This window comes from Meleagris gallopavo, chromosome 22 (genome assembly GCF_000146605.3).
Source record: "Meleagris gallopavo isolate NT-WF06-2002-E0010 breed Aviagen turkey brand Nicholas breeding stock chromosome 22, Turkey_5.1, whole genome shotgun sequence".
Taxonomy (NCBI): Eukaryota; Metazoa; Chordata; class Aves; order Galliformes; family Phasianidae; genus Meleagris; species Meleagris gallopavo.
The window spans coordinates 5,869,801-5,893,872 of NC_015032.2; the positions used below are offsets into that span (position 1 = coordinate 5,869,801).

Consider the following 24,072-nt stretch of genomic DNA (forward strand, 5'->3'; position numbering starts at 1 on the left):
GGCCACAGCACCGCCGGCCCAGCCCCGGGCTCCCCGCGCACCCAACCCGCAGCACGCAGACCCCAGCGTGGCACAACGGTGGGAAGCCAGGGGAGGAAAGGAGACGTCCCCGGGCTGAAGGCAGAGCCGTGGGCTGCTCGCACCAAGAGATCACGGCTGTGAGGTCAGGGTACGGGAGGCTGCTCTGCTCCGAAAGGCCGCGAGAAAGTGAGTGGGGAAGGGTGGTGTGGTTCCACCCCCACGGATGCTGGAAGCGACGCAGGTGCATCCAACACAACGGAGCTGAGGCTGCTCCTCCGTGCCGTGACAACGCCAAAGCCTGGGGGGACACACAGCGCCATGAGCGCTGGTTGCTTTAATCATTCCGAATTCACAGCCAGAAACACTAGGAGCCTTGGTTAGCACTTCAAGGGCAGAGTGCCTCCTGAGAGCCCAGGAGATGGCTGCAACAGCCACACGCGCAGTGATGCTGTTACAGTGAGCAAAACGCCCTGCTGCTCCCCCCTCTGCATTCTGAACAGGGGACATCAATGCCAGCACATGAATCCGGGCTCAGAAAACTCTGCCCTGACTCCAGGTTTCAATTGCTTTCATGCAGGAGGCGATGAAAGTCACCGACACGCAACGCTGCACTGGGGTGGAGATAAAGCAAAGAGCTGAACAGTCCGACTTCTCAGCTTGGCACGTGGGAGCACGAGCCATGCGAACAGGAAAATGTTCCACCAGGCAAAGTGGGAATACACAAGAACATACCATTGCAGACAGGACCCATATAACTTGTTTATTGAGCTCTATATATAGTTAAATTTCGTAGGTGCCATAATCTGCTTAAAAACACAAAGACATCTACGAACGTTAAAGGGCTCCGAGATGGATGATCCCATTTATCTGTGAAACAAAAGAACGTAAAGGCCCTGGACACCAGATGCAGTGAGCAGGCTGGGCAAGGGGAGCGTGGTGCCAAGAGGAGGATGCAGCCCAGCCCTGGCATTTTCTCAGCTCCAGGGCACTTGCAGCCAAACCCTTGGAGATGATGCTGACACCTGAGCAAGAGGCAGGGGAAGCCACTGATCCTGCCCTGAACCACACAGTTTGGGTGAGATGTTCCAAACACTCCCACAGCTCAGGAGTTCTCCAGCACAAAGAGCCACACCACTGTGGTTCCAACCATCCCAACCCTGCAGCCACCAGGGCTGTTCCAGAGCCCTCTGTCCCAGCCTCCTTCCTTTCCCTCACACCCATCCTCCTTTCCACAATCCATGTTCCCACCCTGCTCCCCAGCCTCCTGCTTCACCTTCCCATAAACCACAGGCATCAACAGTGCATCCTAAGCAAGTCTCTCAGCACATCCACAACCAACCCCAGCAGATACATTCCCAGAGCAGAGAGAGCCTGGTAAGCTGGAAGGTTCCCACTATCACACCCACTCTTCCCAGTCAGAGCACAAGGCAAGACCAAAGAGAACATAAGGAAACAAAGCACAAGCTGTATTTTATACATATTTTCCAGCTAAAACCTTTGGTAAGGTTTTCTTTTTCCTCCAGCTAAATACATTATATGACACACATACACAGACCCAAATACTTTTCACGTATCTAAGTTCAATGAATGATCACAAGAAAGTTAGGTTCATTAGGTCAAAATAATACAGATTCCAAGCATAGAAAATTGAAGACAGTTTATAAAGGGTCCCAAGAACACCAAAGCTCTCCTTCCAAAACATTCACTTTCTGCCCTCTGCACCTGAAGGTGGTCATCCAAAACATGCACAGTGAAAAAGCAGTTGGCACTGTAAAAGTGCAGCTTGTCCCAAAGGCTTTACTGAAATCTTATTCCTTTAAAGGGATTTCAAGGATTGCTGGATTTTGCCTCATTACTTGAAAATATGACTGTGCTTAATGAAATTGGGCATCTAGAAGAATAAGGTTATACTATGTACATTTTAAAAAAAGAAGTCTCTAAAAGTACACTCTGGAATTTCACAAAATGCTCCATCTAGTCAGGTTTGAGGAATACTGAGCTGTGCTGCAGTTTGCCAGCAGAGGAGATCGATTAGAAAAAAGGATCACCCCAGCCATCCCCCTCTGCTGCCCAGCTTCACCCCAGCAGAACCCCCCACCTCCTCCAAGAGGGTTCAGACACAACAGAACAGTTGGGCCACACACTACCAGAAGTGCACAGAGTAGGGGACAAAGACAGGCACTTCATGCTACAGAGGAATCCAGAGCCACTGCTGAAGATCAGAAACCATACAAGGCTTGTATTTAGAGAGGGGACTCAGGTATCAGAATGAAAGTGCCAATGCAGCCTTACAGAACTGCTCAGCTCCCCTGCGTTTATACCAGCAGCAACATCCAGAGCAGATTTAGATACACTTGTGCTAATTACTGCATTGAGTGAGCCTAGAGCACTATTGCTGGAACAAGGAGGGGGAATCAGCATTTCTCCTGGAGGAAAGATCTTTCACATTGCCATCTATCTCCTGTCCTCTGAGCTCTGTGCCACTGTAAGGGCAAAAGAACTGAAAGCAGGGAAGCAGACAAGTCCTACAGAGGTGATCGATGTGGCTGAAGCCAGCAAGGTCTAGAAGGTATTTTTCAGCTTGGCTGCCACAAGCACAAGAATCTCTCCAATCTTCTTCTGCCAGTTCACTATGTCTTTGGAGACATCACACCAAAGCTCCCCGTGGCGGGGCTCAGCGTTCTCACAGCGCTTCCTCACCTCTTCTTGTTGTTCCTACACGGAAGAGAAATAACAGATTTCAAGTCTGTAAATGCTCTGGTTTGTTCCAAAGGGCCAAACATTTCGTCGTCATCTCAATTCAAACGCTTACCCAAAGCCTTCCTTCGCCCCCTACTCCCTGCTAAGGGCGGTATGGAAGGAAGTTTTAATTCCAACTCAGCAGCAGCAACTCTCCTGCCTTGCCGAACAAACTGGCCTAACTACAGTCAAGCAGGTTTGGGCTACCCCAAAGAAACTGCAGCAGAAATTTCCTTTGTGTTACCGCCCCACAGGTCAAGCGAGAGGTCGCTGTGAAGTCTGAAGATAACACTTCCATCATTTCAGTAATATCAGGCAGTAAAAACTGCCATAGAGATTAGAAGTGTTCCTCCAGCTGTGTCCATACGCAGCACGTGCTCAACACTTGGCAAGACACAGGACAAGTTGCACAAATGTAGCATCACAACTACAGGAAAAGCCTCCTATGGGAAAGCTTGCATTTTACAGAAGGAAGATTGATTTCATAGGTCTTTGCATGAACTAGCATGACTGTGGATAGCAAAGCAGCCAGGAAGACAGCTCTGCTAATGACAGTGCCTTTTAGAAATCACCACACGTCTGTGCATGCTCACTCATGACCAGGTGTGACAGCCCCAGCCTCCTGCCTGTAAGCCAGCCAGGCAGCAGCAGCTCGCCGTGCCCAGCTCTGCAGCAATTCCCAGCACTGAGTAACCAACACCAACCAGGGATTCCTGCTGCCTTCCCTGGCTCCCCGTGTTTCCAGTTGCACGCTCACCTCTGTGCCATGCTGGAGCTCAAACTTGTAGAAGAAAGCCCAGGCATCTCCCAAGTCAGAATCAATCTTCACCGTTCGGTGGAACCATTCTCGGGCCTTCGTTATTTTACGCTCACTCCAGAATAACCTGTTGGGGAAAGCAAATAAACAAACATCCTCTCCAGGGGAATACAGCAATCTGCAAGCGCTGTTCAGGTATTTCATTTCTTTGTTCTCCCAAGAAGGAAACGCCAGATTCTGTGCTCCCCCAGGGAAGGGAAGAGACATAAGAGAACTGAGCACTTCCGCTGCTTCCTCTGCTGACAGCCAAAGGAAGAGACAGACACTCCAAAGAAGGGCAGTATTCACTACTTTTTGAGCTCACTCCTTGCTAACTTGACTGTTTATGAGGTTGGATAGTGATAGGACAAGGGGGGGATGGTTTCAAAGTAAGACAGGGGAGGTTTAGGTTAGATATTAGGAGGAAGTTCTTCACACAGAGGGTAACACACTGGAACAGGTTGCCCAAGGAGGTTGTGGATGCTCCATCTCTGGAGGCATTCAAGGCCAGGCTGGATGTGGCTCTGGGCAGCCTGGTGACCCTGCACATAGCAGGGAGTTGAAACTCAATGGTCGTTGTGGTCCTTTTCAACCCAGGCTGTTCTATGACTCATTCTATGATTCTAACTCATTCATTTAATTTTGCTGTCGGAAGGAATAGGATTATACACATCCAACTATTTTTTTTCCCTCTTCATTTCCTATTATTTCAAGTTGATTTTAGCATATTAACAATTAAATAACTTCAAGCAGTTGCAAATTGTACGTGTTAATTGAGCCACGACTGCATGCAACCACACAGACTAGGAAAGCTCTCCTGCCATCCCCACCTGACAAGGAAAGACATGTATGCAACACTCCAAGCTCAAACCCAACCCTGGCACACAGCCCAATGGCTGCCATTTCAAAAAAGGCACTTGTGAATCCTGAAATTTCTCCCCAGTAATTAACCAGCTGAGTCAATAGTCTATTGGTTTCATTCCTTTGCATTAAAGAGTTCATTTGAGCTAGTAAGGTCCTTATCAAATCAAACAGCCATCCCTCATAAAGAGCTTAGCCAGCCATAAAATTATACAGCTTATGTGATTGTTTTTAAGCCCTGTAATACTCCTGATTGTTCCGTGTTAAATAAACTGTGATTTAAAAGGGCACCAACAATGACAGCAGAGGCTAAACACCTGCAAGTGGTGGCCATATTCAGAATAAGGCTTCAAGCTTTCCACAGATGTGTGACTAACCACAGTACTACCATACCTACAAGCAAGTCACAATGGAAGGCAGAAGCTGTTTGTGTTGGGATTAGCTGCTGAACTGCCTGAGGTTGCACCAGAAAGTGCCTAGAAGCTGTTTCAACAAATGTTAACATTTTTCTCACTTGCTGCTAAGGCAGAACAAGGCAGCTGTTATCTGTCAGAACCCAGTGTTGCAGTCACTGGAGTATATCCTACAGTTTTCTTTGGCCTATAAAAAAGAGTTGTGAAAGAATTGGGCAACTCTCTGGGCAACATGCTTTCTGCATTAACCTCTGCTGGTATTCACAAAGGAAGAGAAGTTTGTTCCAGTCGTAACTGCTGTGGAGTGGTGTGCAATCAGATCAGAAAGGATATGGTGCGAGTCGATTCTAATAATAGTTGTTCATCACTGGAAACCTCACAACTTGATCTAGAGAAGCTGACAATTCCTAGTAGACTATCTTCCTGTTCCACAAAGCAAACTACAGTGTGACTTGTAGTCTGCATTCCAGGAAGGGCCACAACTGAAAGAAAACTGACATAGCAGAAATTCGTGAAGGGAGAAGACTATAACAGCACAGCACAAGATTGAAAGTATCTGAGAATGTAGGATAGAGAGAAAGGATGAAGACTACAGCATCAGCCACTTAAAAAGCAAACAACCACCAGCAGGAATGGTTCATATTTTCAAAAATACTTCAAACGTATCCTGTAAAACCTAAGTAAGCCTAGCTCATCTGAAAGCATGCCAAAATTCCATCTAAGGGGCACAAAGATGGTTTTCACAAAATGCCAATACCCAGCAGTAGAAAAGGACTCAGTGTGAATGTATTACTGTCCATGCTGCATTCCCAAACCCACCAGAACAGCTTGAGGGCAGGCTGACATCCCTTGTTCCGAATCAAGGGAGAGCAGCAGATTTGCAGTTACTAGGAGACAGCTTGAGAGCTGCTACTTGCTCCGAGTCTTATTAGAGCTGCTGCAGCCAGCATCACGTGGTCCTGCTCAAGTGCAATGTTTCATCAAGGATGCAGCTACACAAAAATAAGTGTCTTTACTACATCAAGCTCAGGAACTTACTTGGCCACAGCCAGCAGAACGTGTGGGTCATGCTCACACTTCTTCAGGGCATCCACACTCTTGGTCTTCCGTTGTGGTCGTGCTTCAAGGAAAATTGCCTCTGACCACAGGATTCCTTTATCAAGTGAAGTAGAAAGATTGTTTAGTGTGAACCAGAGATTAAACCTCCCTTACCACATCTGTCATCAGGCCAGCACTCTATAAAGCAAGCAGTACTTCTGTACCCATCCCAGAAGTTATCCCTGCACCTCCTCCTCATCTCAAATCACTCTTTCAGCAGGGATACTTTATTCAGTGCTCTGAAATTTAGCAATGAGCCCTCAGTTCTGAATGGTTTTGTACCACACCACCAGTGTGGATGAGCACAGAGCTTAAGTCTTTCCCGTAAGACACTGCACGCAGCAGAGGGGAACTCATTAGCAGCAGCAAACTGGTCTGAATGGAAAGCTACAGTGGCAGGTGAAGTCCCACAAGGTGCAAAGTACACCACTTGGGAGCAGTTTCATGGGTGCCAAAGAACAGCACAGTATTATTGATGCTGGCTCTCCACACATACGATGAAGGACATGGTAGGGGCAGGAAAGCTGGGTTTAATCCCTAGTTCCTTTCATTGCCAAAAACAAGAAAGGAAACATGCTCAGAGGAGCATGAAATCTTCAGTTTCTAATGTCAGTCAACCATACCTGCTGATCACTTCAAGGCAAAGCCTGAAAGCTTGGGTATGCCAGGACTCTATCAAAGCACTCTCACTTCCCATAAACTGCACATGGGAATTTACACCGACTCAGATGACAGCAGTGACAGACTGCAGCAGAACTCTTCCCTTCCTGTTCACAAGATTTACTCTTTACAAACCATTTTCACAGACCTCTACTTTTAGGCCTGTTGAGGATACAAGCACCGTTGTATTTCAGTTTTATCTCTGTGTCATCTCCCTATGTCAGCCGTAAGGAATGGTAACCAGATCAGCACTGATGGACACAGGTCTCTGTGGGTGTCCAACAAACTAAATCTTGCAGGTTTTTCTTCCTGGTCTGTAGAGTTTTAAGAGTTGAAAGTTGTTTTATTTAAACAAAATCTGAGATCTTACTGCCTATTTCCATTGTAACAGGCAGATTCTGCAAAAGAGCCTGAGGTAGCAAACAAGAAGTGTTAGGTCATTCACAAAACAAGGCTGCTATTGCTTTGTTGACCCACTCACACAGCAAGCAGCTTGCAGTGAGTTTATCAAGCCACAAAAGTCACTTAATTCCCATTATTTCACTGGGGTGACTTAAGCAGTCATCAATTAAACACCTTTCAAAACCCAGCCTGAAGGCAAACTAAAAAGGCTTGCCCTGTGGTAGGTTACTGCTCTTTCTACTTAAGTGACATCTCTCCAAAGATGTCAACATCTTTAAAGAATTAAGCCTTCCCACAATTCTGTCAAAAAAAAAAAAACAGAAACAAAAACTAAAACCAAACATTATACACTTTCTCCTCCAAACCCAAAAGGCAAATGCTTCCACTGCTGGTTAGAACCAATCTACTTAGTTAAAGAAAGTTAAATAGGGCATATATCATAAGTTAAAATAATCAAAAAACAGGACAAAACACTCATGGTACACGATCTCCTTATCATAACTGACTAAAATTTGCTGTCAGTGCAAGCTGTGAAGCACACAAGCCTCATTAGTAGTGTAATCAGTGTGGGCAAGCCAACAACAGGAAGTCTCTCCTGGCCAATTATACTCCAATGAGACAGGGAAAAAACATCCTTTTTCCACTGAACTCCCTAATTATTAAAGCTTGAGAGACTTTCTTCAGTTTTAAACCTTGGCACAGACTTCTACCAGCTTCAGAGAAAAGCCACCCATATCCATCATTATTTTGCACTAAACCTCTTGACAAACTGTGCAGCACAGAATCAATGATGCCAACACCAACCCATGTCCCCTTCCATGTGAGGCACTACAGAGTAACCAGCATTATTCACAAAAACCCCCAACACTCCCTTTGTAGGAGAATAACTGACACTTCTCTAAAATGCATTATTCTGAGACGTGGCCAGAAAGGACATCTTGGAAAAAGATGAGCCTTTACTAACTGAGCACACACATAACTGTGTTTAAGATAAAAATGAGATCCAACCCACCTGAATTTGGGCATTCTTGCAAGGCCTTGGCCATCAGAGTATTTGCAATGTTCTTCAGCCCAGCTCTGTACTCCAATCGCACAGACTCCAACCTGGTAACAAAGAAACCCAGTGATGATATTTGTTGTAACACATTCACTATGTACAAATCAACTCTGAGTCCTGTGAAGGTCACTGGAAATTACAAACATATGCCTATGTGAACACATCACATTACGGACTTCTTCCCACCCCTCTCCATTTAAAAATACATAATTTTACAATGGCCTAGTCAATTTCTCATATCATTTTTAATCTATCATAAAAACAAAAGACCCTTGATTTTCATGTTCTCTACATGTTGCACTACAGCTATTTGTAAAGAAACAACAGGTCCCCAGCTCCTAAGAGTAGCTACACACTAGCCCTCCAGAGCCCTTCTGATATTCAGAAGCTGTTAAACCAGAAGAAATGCCAGGATAGATGTGCTCATAAGCTTTGTGATCAAATACCTGAGGTGTAAGACACCTGAAGTATGCACTGGCCTTACAGCTCAAACCAAGTTCATGTCTACACAACTCACCAGAGATCTGCATTCTTTGGATTCTTTAGGCGAGACTTTTCCAAGATGGCCCTTGCTCTGGTCAACTGCCCCACCTTCTCTTCCAGTCTGGACAGCAAAAGCCACAATGGTATGGAATGGGGACACTTTTTCAGCTGTTTAACATAATAACAAAAGGTATGGTTACTATGTAGATCTGAAAACAATATAAGCTCATAGAACAGGAATTCCTTCCTTACATCTTCATGAGTTCAAAGGTGACCACATCTCTCAAATTTCTCCTAGTTAATTTTATAGCACTGAGCAACAGAAATCTAGTTTCTGCTATAACCAAAACAGCAAGTACACCAGCTATGGCTGAGCTATCCCAGTGCCAAGCAAAAAAAATAAAATAAAAAAATACATCTCCCTTAGCAGTACATCTATATCCTGTGCTCCATCTAGAGATGGAGAGCTCTAACAAATAATGAAATCACATCACAGAGTATGCAGGAAACACACTGCTCTTGAAGCTCACAAAGCCATCAGGATACAGACACTGGCAGAAACTGCTCCCCTGTTACTTTCGGGGCAGGTGAGTTTCAGGAGCATTCCTACAAAAGGACACCAATTACCATTTAAAAGACACAGGAGTACCCAGCAGACCATCTCTTTTTACAGTATTTACCTAACCTTATTAGCAAGGTCTTCTGTTAAGAAGTTCTGCTTTAGTCCTTGCAGGTCTCAGAGAATTACTGTGTAATGACTTCCCTGCTAGCAAGTAGCCAAGCATACAGCAAACTCTCTCAAGCAAGAAAGTGAATTTTGCACGTGCAATACTGGCTAAGAGATAAATTCTCACTGCTTATTTCAACACCCTGATATTTTTCTGTTACTGTTTTAACCAATGATAGGGAGAGAACAAAATTACCTCTACAGTTAATCTGGGACAGAGCCCCCTCCATCCTGACTTGTAGACAGACATCTGTCCATACCACAAGCACAAAGCAAGCTTGCAATAACATGCATCTTACCCCTTGATTGTAAGCCTCCCTTGCTTTCTCTACCAGCTCTTTTTGTTCCTCGATTTGTCCTTTCATCATCCACAGTTTGGGGAAGTCTTCATAGTGCTTTAGGGCTTCCTCACAAAGCTCCTGTGCTGCAGCAATGTTTCCAAGCACCCATTCCAACTTCACAGACTTCATAAAAACCTGAGAAAGAGCCAGAGGTGTTTATCACCAGCAGCCATTAGGGAAAAAAAAGGCAAGAAAAACAAGAATTCTGTCGGTGCAGTGGATTCCCATGTTTGTGCATTCACAGGAAAGTTATTCATGAGCTGCAGTTTGGAGTAGAAGGCTCCCTGACTGACAGAAGAGGAGGATAATCTAAAAGATCCAATTTTCCACATAGCAAACCAGGTTTTTTCTCTTACTTGGACAAATTAAAATGATTCTGTATGCACAGCTAAATATTGACAAGATTTATCACACCAGAAGCAACTGTAGAGATAAACACAAGACTGTAACTTTAAATAAATCCAATGAGCACTGCCTTTAGCACAGCATAATTGAGTCTTCTGCGAAAAATGTTTTCACTCTTTTCTCCAAGACACGCTTTTATGCAACAGGAACATTATACAAACAGCTGTAAACTGGGAATTTCCTGACTTTTGCCATTTGTATGAAAAAATTTGAAACCCTTCACTTGATCCTAGCCTCTGTTCCCATCATGCCACAACTCTGTGTTGCAATTTGCTGGAGAAGTGCTACGGTGCCTGCAAAAGGCAATGGCAGGGAGCCATCTGGTCAATCACTTGAGGCCACAGAACTGAAGGAGCTCCTGCTTACGACTCGGCTCCCCCAGTGCCACCAGAAGCCTCGGCCTCTCCACCCACCCTCCTCACATCCCTACCCTTGCAGTGGGGGCACTGCTGCGAGCTTTTGCCAGCAGCCTCCTTGCTCTTTCATATTCATTGTTTTCCGACTCCAGCTTGACGGCAGCCAGCCAGATCTCCTCGCTGTTGGGGTTGGCCTGCAAGAACACAAAATGACAGAGAAATGCATGCAGTGAATCAACAGCAGATTTAATCCTTCGTTTGATCCAGATTAAAATTGAAGTCAGAGCTCTGTCAATCCACATTAGGACTTTTTCTTCAGTTTAAGTTCCTCCCGATCTTCTTTGACCTTTGAAGTTCATAGAAATTCTATGAAACAGATGTGCAACACAAAGATACATTTCAGTTGAAATGTTGGATGCTTCTCAACTGTTGAAAAGCATTAATGCTTGATCTCCTGAACTTGCAGTTCGACTACTGCAAAAATCAGAGTCTGTCACAGTGAGACCCTCACTTCATTGTCCCTGAACAAAATGCTGAAGCTCAGATTCCCAGCAGAGGGCTGTGAAAAGCACTCCTCCAATACAAGTCATTTCAGTAACAATCATGTCGAGAAATCTTCAGAATATTCACAAAAAGAACCAAGATCAAATTCAGGAAATAAGTCTCTTTCACCTCCTTGCTGAGGAGCTCTCATTTATTTTTGCTCCTCAGCTCCTGAGGCCTCATTCCATGTGAGAACTGTACCTCTCTACCCATTTTCCACTATTCAGTGGACAGTTCCATTCGCTTTGCTTTAAAGTAGTGGATTTGGTCCAAACCAAGGTAAAACAGCAACCTCACTAATTGGGGCAGATCACTATCCTGTCAAGTGTGAAGACAGATGAGCAAGCACAAGACAGTGCAGACCCATGGCTGGGTATGATAGAAGCAATGGCACTAATAGTAATGATCTGTGAACTCACAACTTGGTGTGGTAACACTAAGAGAGCAGTAATGCATTCTTGCTTCCAGCTTGCTAATATTTTACATTTTTGAACATTTTTGACAAATAAAACTATCCAAGAACTGAGGACATCTCCCCATATCAAGAGGTGGCAGCAATCAGGTGAGCACTGACACCACTACACAAATTTAACACACCCACCTGGAAAGCCAGGGCCAAGATGCTTCTGGCTGCTGGCACATCTCCTGCCAGCCACTTCGACTTGGCTCCCATGAGCCACAGCACTTCTGCTTTGGGACAGTGAGCAACAGCTCTCTGCAAAAGAGCCTCCAAGGATTCTCTGAGACAAGAAAGAGCAAGTTACAATCGCTCAAAGCACTGCCAAAGGCGAGCTCTCACACTTGGCTTCCACTATCACTCAACGCTATAAATACTGTTGCAAAGTCCAACGCTGTAAACCTTGATAAGTTGTTTCATAACAAGGAAAGGGTGGGGTCTTTTTTTCCACAAGTGTTCTGAAATCAGTGCTCCACAAACGGCTCATTGTTCAGACACCTTTGTTTGATGGCTGCTGCAGAGAGACTCTGCGCATAAACAGCTCATTTGTCTTGGAGAGAGCCAGTCTTCTAAACAAACCTCAGCAGAAACCAAGACAGGAAGTTTTTCAGAATTATTAGATGAAGCTGGCTTGATCTTACTGACATTTTCTTCCTCCTCTGGAAAATGCACTTAATGTAGAACAAGGAGCTTAAAGGCCAGCCACCACCAGGAAACACAGGAGAACAACATCAAAGGCAAAGACACACTTGTTCCAAAAGCATGACACAGAACTCTGTTTCCACAGTCACTTCCACACAACAGCCATGTTAGCTTTAGCAAGACTAATTCCATCTGTATGAGGAGCTTACTATACAGACAGCTTGCTTTATTACAAACTGTGTACAGAAAGGTTCAGATGTGTGGAGTTTCATGAATGAACACCAAAATAAGAGGCCCAAGCTGTGACAGTATAATACTCATAATTTGACATTATGAGAAAATGCCAGAGATGCTCAGACTCAGTATTAAAGTAGTTTATCTACAAAAGCTAAACAAAACACTTGCTGCATTTCTTGGCAATGTGTCATTCTGTATTCCCAATTTTTTCTAGGAATGCTTTCTCAAAGATGACCATCCCTACCTCACCTATCCATAGCTACTTCCATTAAGTAATCTCTTCTCCTAAAGCACTCTTTACGATCTCACATAGAAAATAAGCAATCTGACCACAGCAAAGGTCTGCAAACGACGCCACTGAGCTTTCACCAGCTGAACTAATTCTGTCTGTGGAACAGTACACTTTATTGCTGACCTTGCAGCTCTTCTCCCTTCCCAATCTATCACACTGCACTCAGAAGGAACAAGACTTTCGGCCGAGGATGACGCAGCGCACGTACCTTGTTCCATGGTTCTTTTCAAAGTATGCTGCTCTCAACCACACGCTCTTCTTGCTTGGGAAAACTTGCAAGGCATAAGCATAAATGGCTCGGGCACACTCCAGAGCATTATGAGCAACACACTAAGGAAAAGCAGAGCAGAAGTCAGTTTAAAGTTGCAGTGAAATCAAGAGCAAGACCACAACATACGTGTAATTCAACACAGAACTCAGAAACTTACTATATGAATTGAGGCACTGCATACTTTGAGATCAGCTTTTGAAAAGGAAGCCCAGAGGAATGTTCCAACTGTCTCTTGCAGTGCCCAAGTATCGTGCCAAAATATAATTTAGTTTGTAGTACATATTTAAACTACTCCCCAAATACAAAGAAAACGTGGTAAAACTTCTACACACTTTGCTCAACCCTACATCACCTCTTCAACTACAATGTTTACGCCTTGAAACTCAACTCTTAATTTGTTGAACAAGACATTAATCTTCATTGACAGCCCATAAGTAAGGAAAGAAATCAACAATCTATTAAGAGTCACCAACTTCCTGCTTAATGAAGACTCAAGTCTGAAAAAAAGTTCTCCAGAGGAGGGCTGGCCAAACACAGGCAGATGCTGTGCACATCACATCCACTTTCAGTGATTGAAACAATCTTACTTTCCTGGCTCCAGTTCCACTTCCCCCAGTTTAGAAAAAAACCACAGCATCACAGCTGGACGTACACTGTCTGCATCTTCCATCCAGGTGTGTTTCCTATCTTCTTCCTCAATCCCAATTCCAATCACAGCTCGCATGATTGCCTGGCATGTGGCCACACTTCCAGCTTTATCACATTCCTCAGCATCCTGGGGACAAGAGTAAGAGCTGCTCATTTTGAGACATCAGCACAGTAAGTTAGATTCTGCAACATCAGCTCCTTGTCTATAAGCACGTGAGGGGACGTTACAGGTCACTGTGTGTTACAAATACCTTATTAAACGTATCTCAGCACTAGAGAGCACACCCACAAGGAAGGTGCTAGAGCTGCACACAGAAACAATCTGAATGGTGACAACGTGTGACCTTTCCAGCACCACCTCAGGGTTGGGCCATACAGAGACTCTGCCAATAAGAAATGCAGAATAAGAACAAACTGTAACATCACAACTACTGAGCTTTCTGTAGCTTTGGGTTTTTTAAGTCTGGTAACAGAAATGGAACAGCTGTAAGAACTGAAAAGGGACTTGCTGAAAGACAAGGATGCAAAGGGTGGTGGTGGTGCTGTTTTTTAAATAGAAAATTGAAATTAATCTTTAATTGTTATAGTGCTGTAATTCATTTAGATGCTAGCAAGAACATCAGTAACTTAAAGTATTCAATGTTAAACAGACACTCTTAAACACTAGCAGGAACATTTTGTTGCCTGGACCCACTGCAAGTGGTATCAGTTGTAAATTGGCTTATAGGGTTATGTTAAAACACAGCAACTGAAGATATTCAGAAGGAAACTTCTTTTAACCTGAACATCAAGCCACTTGTTATTTAACAACAGTATTTGAAAAGTCTCACTAACTTGGGAAACTCAAAAATCACAGTTTTCAAAGGTGTCCTAAGCACTGAAATCCATAGAACTTTTTGCTACTTTTCTAGAACAAAAGTTCCAAAATATAATGATGAGTTGTAACAGTGTGATGAACCTGCACAGAAGCTGTGTTTTGTAAACATCCTCAGAAAACCTGGCTCCATGTGTTAGCTGTGCCTACTTTGCACAGCCTCAGGAGGCACTGTGAGCCAATAAAGGACTAACAGAATATTTCCTGTCTGCTGCATATGCAATATTAGTATTGACTTCTCACAACACCCTCCAACAAAGACCTCTCTGGCAAACAGGTGTCTTTTAAGCCAGAAAAGACATATGTAGAGCACATATAAATCCTTAACTGGAGGCTTAAAGCTTCCCTCTTACTTGAGGCAGCAGCTGCTTCAACTCAAAGCTGGTTATTTTCCAAGAAGTAAATCTGACATTCCACAGCTCAACAAGCATAATGCCATCCCAGTGGATCACTTATCTCAGCCCTTGGCACTCCTCAGTGTTTTAGTCACCTAATATTTTTCCACAGGGACCTCAACTGATGAGCCCAGTGCAAAACTGGGCTCTAACCTGGCATCAAAAAACAGGAAGCTTCAAAACAGAACCTGAAGGGTTCATCCGGGTCACTAAGCCCAGGCCAGTACCTGTATCCACTGCTCTCTGTTGATTTCCACACCGTTGGCCCTAAGAGATGTGATGGCTCTGTCGATGATTTTCTCCACCATCTGGGTGTTTCCATTGGCTTCCTCCAGCTTGGCAGCAGTAATCCAGATGTGACGATCTGTTGGAATATTCTCACGGGCTTTGTTAAGGACTTTACGAGCATTCTCATATGTCTCCAGTCTTGCCAGAGCAAGCCACAGCTGCAGAGCAACAAAATATGTACTTTACATTAGAACAAGGAGACGACATCGCCTCCGTATGGCAGCAGCAGTCTGAAGAGCTGAGCAGCTTTATTCTGTTTGCTACCAGTTGGCAACTGTCCTCATGTTGTACAAGCAGGCTGCAGAACACCAATGCAGAACTAGCAGAACCAGAGTCTACTACTGTCCTCAAAGCTAAATCCTAATCATCTCAAGGTACCGTCTTCATTTGGCAGGCTTACGCTCTAATATTTACTGCCTATATCCTTTTTTAAACAGCTGAATAGAAGATGCTTTGGTTCGGCATTCCAGAAACAAGCAGGAAAATTTACATAGGAAAATGAAGTATATAATGACTACTAGGCAAGTCAAAAAACCCTATAATCCACTATTCATCACATCCTTCTGCCTGGCAGAAAACTACAGCTCTCACCTGCCTTCTGTTTCGAAAGCTCTACTGCTAACCTAAAGCAGAATGCAGGGGGTTGCTGTATTTGAGTTTTCTCAAGCTTACTTCAACACTAGTAGGGCAGCACTCCACAGCACGGCTCAGCATGATTCTGGCATCCTCAGGTTCTTCCAGCTCCACAGCTGCCTTCCACAGACGCACCGAATTTGGAACGTGCTCAAGGGCTGCAGAGGCAAAAACAGTAATGCAAATCAGGAGAAAGAAGTTTACCAAAGAGAAATGCAGTTTTCAAAGATAATACATTTAAGACTTAGGTCCATTGCAGATAAATTCCCTGCAAGAGAAAAGGGAGAGAACTGTAATTATATTAACTCTTGTTTCAACCATGGGAACTTAAATGAAATAAATTTAAAGAAAATCTTAATTTTAATTGGAAACAGGTTTGGCCAAGACAAGGGCTTTTCCAACTGCAAGCTGTAATTACATCCTGCAGTAAAACACCTAGCTGAGCAAAGCCTCAAATCTCAGCATGGCGAAAGGGATTTCTGTACTCTGATGAATACCTGAGATATTGTTTTACTACACATAACACTGATAAAAAATCCAAATGCATAAGTCTATACTACTCTAATAAAGAATTTAGACTCTCTAGAATTTCCATGCCTTACATAAATGTCCTACAGCAACACAGGACTGAGCACATCCTTTACCAATGGGGAAAGCGTAACTGCAGAACCAGAGAGGTGAGGAAAGTTGCATCTAAAACTACTTTGGAATTAGCCTGGCTTCCAGGTATTGCTTTCTTTTAAGCACTCCTGGGAAGGCTGAGGCACACTGCTGAGCATGAACTTCAGAGCACATCTAAGCTCTACAGAAACGCACAGAACATTTACAAGTAGTGTGCACTGAGATTCTGGGCATTAACCATTCCACCTCAAGTCTATAGCAGCAGGAGATTCTTCTGAAGCATTTTGGGTGAATAATATCAGCTTGCAGGAGCTGAAAGCACTGCTCAGCAGGACAGAACATGTTTTTGTAGATAGAGCTTTCGATTTTTACACCTTGAGATGTATTTTGAACACTCAGCTTGCTGTCTTTAGCCAGGCTTTAAAAGCTCCAGAGGTTCTGCTGGATGGTAGGAATGCACGAAGCCAAGAGACAGAAGAGAAATACACTATGAGACACCACACCTCAGTGACATCACCTGGCCATCAGCCTTCTTTATTTTTGAGTAAACACTGGGTTAAACTGCCTCTTATCTTAAGGCTGTACATCCAAACAGTTCCAAGTGCTGCATTGCTGATGTTCCCTAGATAGAACAGGGGCACTGTGAAATTGATTCCTAACACACAGAGACTGCAAGCAGCAGGATAAACTGTATTTCAACTCCACCAACAGCTTTGTGTCAGAGTTTAAGCAGGTGGTTCCATAAACTGGAACATGATACAATGCTTAAAGTGAAAGGACAGATTCTGAGCTTAATGCACAAGCAATTGCTTTCACACAACACGCTCTCCTTCCAGAGCTGGACTTACAAATCTACTTCTGCTCATGTAAAAGCATTCTCTCATTCAACATCCATCATTATCCATCATTATTCTTGCAGAAGAACGAGGTGTCACAGAAGCAATGCTCCACAAAACAATGCACTGTTTAGCCAGTGAAAATAAAACAGGCTACCAAACAGTGCTTTCCATGCTCTACGAGGCCATTTCACACCAATATGCAATTTACACAACAGTAAGAGGCAGGAGGCAACTTACATCCTTTGAGGCCAAGTCAACCTAATACTGTAGACTGCATCACAGGGATGTAATTAAGTGCATTAAATATAGAGCCCTTTCGTGGCTAGATTTAAGTCTGAGACACAATCGATGCCATTTGGTACTGGTGAATACAGGCACATCAATTTAAAGTAATCAAAGAACACTGTGAACATGCAAGGAAAACCTGGGTTCAGGACAACACAACAAATTGCAGTTAGAAGAGAACAGGTTTAGGAAAAGATGGCTATTCCATAAAAGAGAAAAACCTCCAAGCTCAATACAATAAAGACGTAAGGTTTTAAAATAAGCACCACACCAAAAAGCTGTTTGCTGAGAACACAAATTGCTACACTAAAACAAATCTCAAGGCCCACAGCAATCAATTATATAAGAACTCCAGAGCCTCTAAAGCTCTTCTACCAGAAATCACTGCAGTTTCCAGCAAATTACAGACAACCCAGAACTCATACACAAAGCCTGACATATCTTCTAACAAATAAGAGATGATGGTCAAAACACCCTTTTCCCCTCAGACCATAATTTCTGAATTGCTTTCATCTACCTCTCTAATCTTCACCAAGTTGGAACTGCTTCCAGTAAATAAAACATTGTTTTGCAATTGCTCTGTAACAGCAGCTTTCTGCTGAGAGATATTTTACAAGTATGACAGCCACTCTACTCTGACTCAACAGCACTCGTTTCCATACATTATTAACAACTATTTTCACTAAGAAGGCAAAAAAGAAAAAGCATTAAAATCCTACAGATACTTCTTGAAAAATTTACAACACAATACAAACAGAGACTCAGGCTTTGCTCCCTGGCCCTGCAGCAGCTCTCACCTTTCCTCAGGACACGTTTCTTTGCACGGATATCTGTCTCCAGTTCTGCTGCTCTTATGTAGATTCGGACAGACTGAGGGAGGTGACGGACAGCTTGGGCCACAACAGCCTTGGCTGTATCTCCAGGCTGAAGCCGAGCAGCTTCTAACCAAACATCTTCACTCTGTCAGGAAAAAGAAGCTGCCTTATTTCATATCAAAAGGATTACTGTGAGCAAGAACACAGAACTTAGCTTTTAGCTAACTATGAGTTCTTTTAATATTGCACAAAGCAAAGCAGTATCAGTCTATAGCTAATAGCAGCTTAACAGAGAGATGCTGCTGCTTGTAATCACAATCTGCTACTGTCCTGCAAGGATCAACAGGGAAGCAAAGCAATTCTGACCTTGGGGCACATCTCAGTTCCTTTCATGATGAGATTCCGAGCCACCTGCAGTTTGCCAGTGACTTCTTCCAGTCGGGCTGATGCTATCCAGGCTGGTGGATGATGAGGATTGGTTTCTCGTACAGATTTCAGGAGCAAACGAGCTTTTTTGATATCACTAATGAAGGAGAAAAGACAGGCAGGAATGTTTTCAGCACACTAGCAAACAACTCTCCTGAATCACTAAGTACTTTAGTTAGTTTTGCCACAGCCCACTCAGACACACAGTACCTGTGACCTCACACGTTTCCATATTGGTGACAACTTAGAAGCTACAGCTTGCTAATACTCACTAACATAACAATTGCAGAGAGAATTGGTTTAGTATGTAGGTATGATTATTTAGGAACTACAGCCAGGCACTCGCAGCTGGAAGCTAATAAGCAACAGCACTGATTTAGTTCACGTTTTATCACCAAAATTTGCACGTACCAAAAACTCACCTGTCATCCTTTGCAAGTCAGATGTTAGCTGAAAGCCACCCGCTGAGACAGATTTCCATTTATATGCAGGATCACAGCCATTATTAAGAAGCTTAACCAGCTAATCCTTCTTAAACTTACTTGATATCTCCTCCATGTGTGGGAATCATTGAATTCAAATCCGTCAGATATCCTTTTGGGTCCACCACAGTCTGCCCACTCACAGAATCAGACACCTAGGAAAGTGAAGTCAGCACCACTGAAGTGATCATTCACAGCCCCACAGCCCTCCTGCTCACATTCAAGACTGGAAAAGACACTGCTCCTATATAAAAAAATCTTAAGACATTTATCTGTTACCGTGACCAAGGAACCAGCAAAACAAGTCCTTGCTTATTAGCTTTTTTCCCCCCTCACTTCTAAAATACATGGGCTTACTTTTAACTTAGCAGTTAAAATATAGCACCTATTTGAAAATACTAAGCTGCTTGTTTTCTGTTTTCAGTCACTGAAAGGACTTTTATCCTTAGCAGTTAGAGCCCATCCTTTTAGTGCAAACCAGATTTAAACAAGAAAATCAATAGAATGGAAGTCAACAACAGGAGAACAATGTTTTCAGCATTCTGTCCTGAATAAATCCATACATAAGACCAAGAGGTCATAGCTGAGCTATTTCTCCTACCTACAACCCAAGAGAAAGAAAGACTATCCTAAAACCAGGTCTTAATTAGGAGTACCCCACCCACTCCTGGTACACCTGCAGCACATTCCTTCTTGCATGCTCACCTGGCTTAGCCTCATATCCATCAAGGTGTTCCTGGCTTGGCCAATCTTCCTCATATCCAATTCACCTGTCCCAGGTGTCATTAAGCCTGGAGTCATTCCTCCTGGGTATGGAGTATTCAAGCCCCCTGGGTATGGAGTATTCAATCCACCAAATTGCTAGGAACAAGAGTGAGATAAACAAATCCTGAAAATGTTTTCTGAGATGTCAAAAAAGAATTCAGGGTCTTTGCCCACCTGCCCTTATTGATTGACTGCCAGGCATAGATGTCAGTAGTCTGTCTTACTTCTGACCTTTTCCCCTGTGCTGATGACAACACAACTAGAACAGCAGCTTCCTTGAATCACAAGGCACTTCTTACACAGGTTTTACAAATCAGAAGGTAATTACAGATTTAGCCAAGTCAGCAAAATAGGAACAAGAAAGTAAATGAAAAATTTGAATACAAGCACACAAGCCTAGCACATTTAAACATCAACATCCACAAAGAAATCACAGACATCTGGTGCTGATTCAGGGCTAGTCAGCTACTACTGTAACTGTATGACCAGAGTATTCCACGGCAGCACAGCAACAATCAAAACTATCTGCCTTATTGTCAACTGAAAATTAAATTTTAATGCGGGCTCCTGGGTTGAGCAAACCACTAGGTGAACTCACTTAATTTTCTGTTTCGTTTCTGCAAGACATTATTGCAACAGAAGCAGACACTGATTAAGCACACCAAAATTTCATTATCACCATTCTACGGCCAGAGAAAAGTAAAACTTTTTGCCTGCTTTTAATACAGGATGCAAACCTTCGCTGTCCATCCTCAGGCTTTGTCTGCTAATGGGTACGTGCTGAAAGGTTCGAGCAAGCACAGGAATTTAACATCCATAGCTCCTCTGACAGACTCACAAACTACAACAGGATTTTTGTCAACCCATCTCTTCTTACAAAGCACAGCTCAGACCACCAGCTTTGTTTCCATACTCACTGTCTGCCGTGGGTCCACAGAAGTGTGATTCTCCCCAGACTGCAAATGCTTTGCAAAGAAGCTATCAGGGACAGGAGTCAGCTTCTCATAGCGAGGATTCCTCTGGCGCTTGTTCCTGGCATCACCAACCTCTGGAATACTCAGCCACTCCTCTTCTGTGACCTCTGCTAGCTTCCGCTGTTCAAACATGAGTTGCCATCGTTATTTCTTTTAGACATTTATTTCTTCAAGCTGCTCACAGCCCTTAATGGATCTATTCTTTTTTTTCTTTAAAGAATTCAAGATGAATTAAAGACTTACAGGTCAAATATCAGATGTTTTCCTAATTAAATGTAAAAAAGAATTATATGCACTTAATTATAATTTGGTTTTAGTCCAGCCTGAGATTCCAAATCAATTTGTTCTTAAGACAGCACTGCAAATACACAAATTAACCTCAGTGCCTGCAGCAGCATGCTTTATTACTAACCATTAAACAGTAGCTTAAGTGGCATATTTTATTCAACAGAAGATTTAGAGTCAGTAGATCCCTCTCAACTCCTATTCTATTCCAAAGGCAACAAATTATTCATCCTCCAAAGATGAAAAGTCTACTGCCCTCTCAAGAACCAAAAGTAACAATTATCCACAAAACAAGAGCATACATTTACATTAATTTCACTAAGCTGTGTAATCACTGGAAAACGCTTAGAGTGAAGAACTGTATTCCCACAGAACATATTCCCACTTGCCCCTAAAAATATCTCATAATCACTTGCTACAACAGTGAGCAACTCTGAATGCAGCTCTCAATAAAGATCCTTTCGCTTTCTCAGGAAAGTAATTCTAATCTGGAGAATAACAAAGTATTCGAACAGAATCCGAGCAAATTAATGCTGAACAGTCACCTCCCATAGCTCACACAGACATGTCACACTGAACACAGTATTCTTCCTTACTTTCAAGTCTGAGAACTGTTGCTGAATTTTGGGTCGTTCCATTCGGTACTTTTCTATTTCCTCTTTTTCTCGTTGTTCCCTTAGAAAAAGGAGTACAGAAGTTATGCTCAGACTCAGGAGTCTTTAAGCAAAGTATCACAGAAAGATGTGTTCCATCAGAAGTAAGGCAAAACGAATTTTTCCAAGCACAGATTATAAACAACTGTGACTGAGGTCCCTCATCACATAAGACAACATTGTAGCATAAAAACAAACATTTCTAACCAAGCAAACTTCAGGACTTACCATCCTCTTAGCTGCAGGCCAGGAGTTTAACAAGTTAACTGACACTGGTTTACAAGATACCCACATCACACAACTTTTCTAATGATTTCCAGCATGTTATGCAATATGTGAGGTGTCAAAACCATTCCCTCAGCTCTCCCCAAATCATCTTAATGAATGACAGTGAACAAATTCAACCAAATCAAATTCAACTCCAAACCAACTCTCACAGTAAGTTGTGCAAAGCACCCATCAATCTTAACATTTATTGCCACCGTGTCTAAGAGGCACAAATAAAACTTCTCAACACTTCAGCTAGTAGACAAGGATAACATTTACAATGGAGAATGGAGGAGGCAGAAGAAATCTCTAAATCACAAATGAACTAGAAAGCGTTCCATACCAATGTTCTAATTAATCCTACCTTCTTTCTTTCCTTCGTTCATCCATCCTTTTATCCAGAGCAGCATAAATAGCATCTGCTTCCTCATCATCTTTTTCATAGGGACCACTTGAGAAGAGGCTGCCAGCATATCCATTGAACTAAGAATTTGAAGGAAAGGAAAAGCGGTATCCTCAGTTTAAAGCTCCTGTTATGTTCTTAGTACAGCCAGCTGTCACCCAGGACATTGAAAATGGGTGAGCAGGCTGTTCCTCACAACACTGCATCACACTAACACATCCCTTAAATAAAAGCAGCTTTCTTCTACCATTCCTGCTGTTTATTGTACCTCACCATTCCAAAAGTAAAACTGCTTCAAAGTTGCTTCTATTCCTAATTTGCTTCTATTAAGCAAGAAACAAAAATCTTGTATGTTTTCTTCCATCAATAACTTTTACTCTAAACATTACTAAAAGCAAACAAGAAGAATAACACAACATTTAACTAACCAAAGTGGGATTTAAATACAAGAGACTGCACAGGCCACATGAGTACATATCAAAGCACAACGGTTTAGATTTCATTTGTGAAGGGGAACAAAAAAGCACATCCCATAAAACACATCAACTAATGTTTTATTTATGGACCTCGTCATGAGACTCTCAGTGCTCTGTATAGATAATAAAACCACAATAGGGAGTCCAAAAGCAGAATAAAAAACTGCAAACATATATCATTATGTATAATAGACTTTCAATTAAAGGAAGAAAAAAAAAAAAGGGTTAGTCAGGAGATTACAGGAAATCCTGGCCTTGAATCCTCAGCTCATATAGAGTTTCAAAGGAAGAGAACTGGGAGCTCAGGGATGTCTCTTCTGATTGGGGAAAAGCATCTCTAGATCAGTTACTAGATCACCTCATCATAATTGGTGTCATTCAAATCTTCATCATCATCATCAGCCGTCTGATTCTTCTTCATCTGATCCCCCACTGTCCTTTTCCCCGGCGGGGCATGGCGGTCATCCACGGGGTCGTTGGCATCGCGTGCAGGGCCGATATCAGAGCGGGTGGTGAAACCTGTGGCTCTGTGTGGGTAAATCAGAGACAGCTCTTTAGCACGCTGTAACCTCACCGCTACACAGCCAGCCAGCCAGAACCGTTACTTAAAGCCAAGTAATAAAAACATCGCCCTTCTGTAAGCATGGCACCAGCCAGCTCCTATCCCTATAGAGCCAACGTTAAAAGAAAAATTAAAAAATTTAAAAACCATCTGTTCTTTTGCAGAGGAAAGTTTAGCTACAAAGACACCGGGATCACAATGCTCACCACTCCTGCACTGGGCCTTTCTTTGCTGCAGGGTGTCTCGGCAGGACACAACACAGAAGATGGCCCACAAGCTGTACAGCACTGCGGGGCGTGGGGATGGGAGGAGGGGGTGCTGAGCCTTCAGAAACCGCACAGTCGGGGTCAGCGCTCCCCAGGGCACCATTTGTGGGCCCCACAGGGACGGGGCGCTCCGGAAAAGTGACACAACCTGAGAAGAACCCCCCGCAAGGCGAGGATATTCCTTCATCCCACCGCCCGGGTAGAGAAGCGAGAAAAGAACAAAATGCGTTTCCAAAGGAGGCTCCACAGGGCCCGGGGCCGGGCCGCGAGGGGCAACGGGACTGGGGGAGGCCGAGGTCCGGGGGGTAACGAGG

At 43.4% G+C, this 24,072-nt stretch overlaps 1 protein-coding gene across 1 annotated transcript; it reads right to left on the reverse strand.

Annotated features, from left to right (window-relative positions):
- Positions 1-1,466: 1,466 nt before the first annotated feature.
- Positions 1,467-23,525, reverse strand: PRPF6 (pre-mRNA processing factor 6; the record flags this gene model as incomplete). Its single annotated transcript, XM_019622205.2, has 20 exons — positions 1,467-2,736; positions 3,518-3,644; positions 5,869-5,983; positions 8,003-8,094; positions 8,565-8,698; positions 9,557-9,733; positions 10,434-10,553; positions 11,504-11,642; positions 12,739-12,860; positions 13,454-13,576; positions 14,946-15,164; positions 15,679-15,797; positions 18,182-18,344; positions 18,566-18,722; positions 19,168-19,262; positions 19,813-19,968; positions 20,790-20,966; positions 21,728-21,806; positions 22,416-22,534; positions 23,289-23,525. Coding segments are annotated over 20 exons (2,823 nt in total), but the record flags the coding sequence as incomplete, so codon positions are not given.
- Positions 23,526-24,072: the final 547 nt, after the last annotated feature.